This window comes from Montipora foliosa, chromosome 11, assembly GCF_036669935.1.
Source record: "Montipora foliosa isolate CH-2021 chromosome 11, ASM3666993v2, whole genome shotgun sequence".
Taxonomy (NCBI): Eukaryota; Metazoa; Cnidaria; class Anthozoa; order Scleractinia; family Acroporidae; genus Montipora; species Montipora foliosa.
The window spans coordinates 10,154,721-10,157,220 of record NC_090879.1 but is presented as its reverse complement, the minus strand read 5'-3'; the positions used below and the strand labels follow the sequence as shown (position 1 = coordinate 10,157,220).

The following is a 2,500-nucleotide window of genomic DNA, read 5'->3' as shown; positions in this document are numbered from 1 at the left end:
CTTAAAATAATTACCAAATAATTAGAATAAGGTAAAGTTGTGTTTTTAGATAACGTCCTCCAAACGGCCATCGTCCTTGTAAGTCAACTTTGTCGATTGATAATTATGAGGGGAAGAGCGTTTTAAACGTAACAATCCATCGACTTTTCTTCCAAGTACTTAGCTCAGCTATCATTATTTATCTAAAAAATGTTATAACTCCAAACGAAATCTTCGTTAAGTCAAAGTAACCCCATGTCTAACTATCACTAGTTCATCAGCTAAAGATTAATTTCATGCTGTTTGTCTTTACAGTCCCGTTCTTTTATCTCAAACAGCATCAATTCGAAGCCAATTAAAAAACCAAGAATTGTTTTCCGTTGGAAAACTCATCTCTTACCAAAACATTGTGTTTTCAGGTGGATCCCAAGTAAGACCTACCATAAGGCCCACTAGTCGCCCAGTTAGACCACCAAGGCCACGTAAGTGCTTTGCCTTTAAACATATTTGACTGAAACTGTTAACAGAATGATAGCCTGTAACCGTAACCTCAAGCCCTGATTTGATTCCCCTATTCCAAGAATAAATTTCTCGGTATCAGCCAGATAGGGGAAACCATCACCGTTTGTGAGTGAGTGAAAATGGAAATGAATGGAACATGTTAAGCTGTACTGGAAAGAAAGTCAGTTAACAAAATGCGCCTCATAATGAAACAATAGAATGACCACAAGTTTTTCAATTTAAAATCTCTGATAAGAGGTCCTTGATACTTCACCCCTCTAAATTTGGGAACATCGATTGTGAAAATCGCTTTTTGAGGCCTTGATTTCATTACTCTCATGGTAACTAGTACAAACGTTTAGTACAAGTTTTGTTCTTCGTGTGTAAGTTGCTACTAGTGTTTTTTTTTAAATTCCCTCCGATAACAATAGCAATTGAGATTAAAACCTGGTGCTTCTCATTTTAAAACTTCATGCACTGTTAGGAATTTAAAACCAAACTATTTTTGTCCACTTCCAAGGTCCAGCACGTGCTTCTGCCGTATACCCTCTTACGTCTCGAACACGTGGCCGAGATGTCAGTTTGTTCGGAAATCCACCTGGACGCCTTGGAAATGTTAGACCTGCTCCAGGCCCTGATGGAAAACCTCGAGGTTCCTACCGGTTTTTTGGCAGATCAAACAGCTATATTGAGTTCCCGAATCGAGGAAAAATAGACACCAAACGATCCTTGACGCTCTTAGCATGGATATATCATGAGGGTAGTGCAGGACCCATCTTCAACTATAAGCCAAATGGCTGGGGTGTTCACTTCTGGATGACATCTTCCAGAACACTTTACGTAAACTTTAGGCGTCGTGGGCTTACTAGTGCCAAATCTTTATCAAGCCGAGCGGTGAAGCCTATGCGATGGCAGTTTGTTGGAGCAACCTATGACGGAAAGACGGGCATAGCAAAGTTGTTTGTCAATAGCCGCTTTACAGCTTCAACTTACATTGGGCGATTTAGACTAGCAACTAACTACCCGGCTAGAATGGGAGCTCGTATTGGCGACGGAAGGTATTTCCGAGGAAGAATCTCCTGTATGCAGATCTATGACAGGCCACTTGAAGCGAGGCAGATCTTACGCCGAAAGAAGAGATGCTTTAGGAAAGGTACGTCACTTAGTCCAAGCTTGCATTAAGTCTAGGTGATTAGTTAAAATAAGGCGAAAACGTATTTAATGTTGTTAAATTCTGTTTCTAATGAAAGGAAAAAAGCGTGGACGAGTGTTTGAGGGCCGGTGGGTTTGCATGCGGATGCACATGCTTCAACCAAGTGGACTCTTGTCCTCGGTGGTTCCAAATTTTAACTCTATCGCGCTTTGAGAGCCACAACAGTGTGCCTTCTTCCATTTGGGTTTCTAACTGTTATATTGACAAGAATTCGACTCTATCTTTTTATATCCTGTCTCCTTTTTTTTTTTCTGGAAGAAAACCATTTGGACACTTATGTAGCTGCACATTGGGATTTATTGGCCGTGTTTAGAGCTTGAATACAAGTTCATTCTTTCTGATATGCAAAATAATAAACTCTGAGCATTCGATACAGAAGAAAGAAAGGTCAGCACCAGCCTCTATCCATGGCATAATACCGTATGTTTTCAATGTCTTCCTTTCCTTTTTTTGTCATTAGGTCCTGTTGTTGTTCCCGGTTTGCCAATTGTACCAATCCGTCCAGCTGGAAAAGGTATCGTATGGGTGACTCGTTTCTTATAAGAGGGAATTATTTAGTCATCATTACCCTGGTGATATTTTCTTAACTACCTATATATGGCTAAGGATCGCACCCAGTTTTCGATAACTCACATCGTTTCTCTTTTCATTGATTCCAGTGTGTCGAGCAAACCTTGATCTCTCATTTCTCCTCGACGGGTCTGGAAGCATTGAGGCGCAAGGCAAGGGAAATTTCAAACGGTGTCTCAACTTTGTTAAAAGAATGGTTGTATCGTTCAAAATATCCAAGATATTCACTCGTGTTGG

The 2,500-nt window shown here is 40.4% G+C and overlaps 1 protein-coding gene across 1 annotated transcript in view; it reads left to right on the top strand.

Moving 5' to 3' along the window:
- The window catches only part of LOC137976656 (uncharacterized), a 171,668-nt gene that overhangs the window by 121,617 nt on the left and 47,551 nt on the right, over positions 1-2,500 (top strand). Inside the window, exons 110-114 of the mRNA XM_068824022.1 lie at positions 411-461; positions 869-877; positions 1,007-1,633; positions 2,154-2,207; positions 2,353-2,500. The exon at positions 2,353-2,500 is cut by the window's right edge and continues 401 nt beyond it. Coding sequence (XP_068680123.1) covers positions 411-461; positions 869-877; positions 1,007-1,633; positions 2,154-2,207; positions 2,353-2,500 — 889 coding nt within the window. The remainder of the gene's footprint in view (positions 1-410; positions 462-868; positions 878-1,006; positions 1,634-2,153; positions 2,208-2,352) is intronic.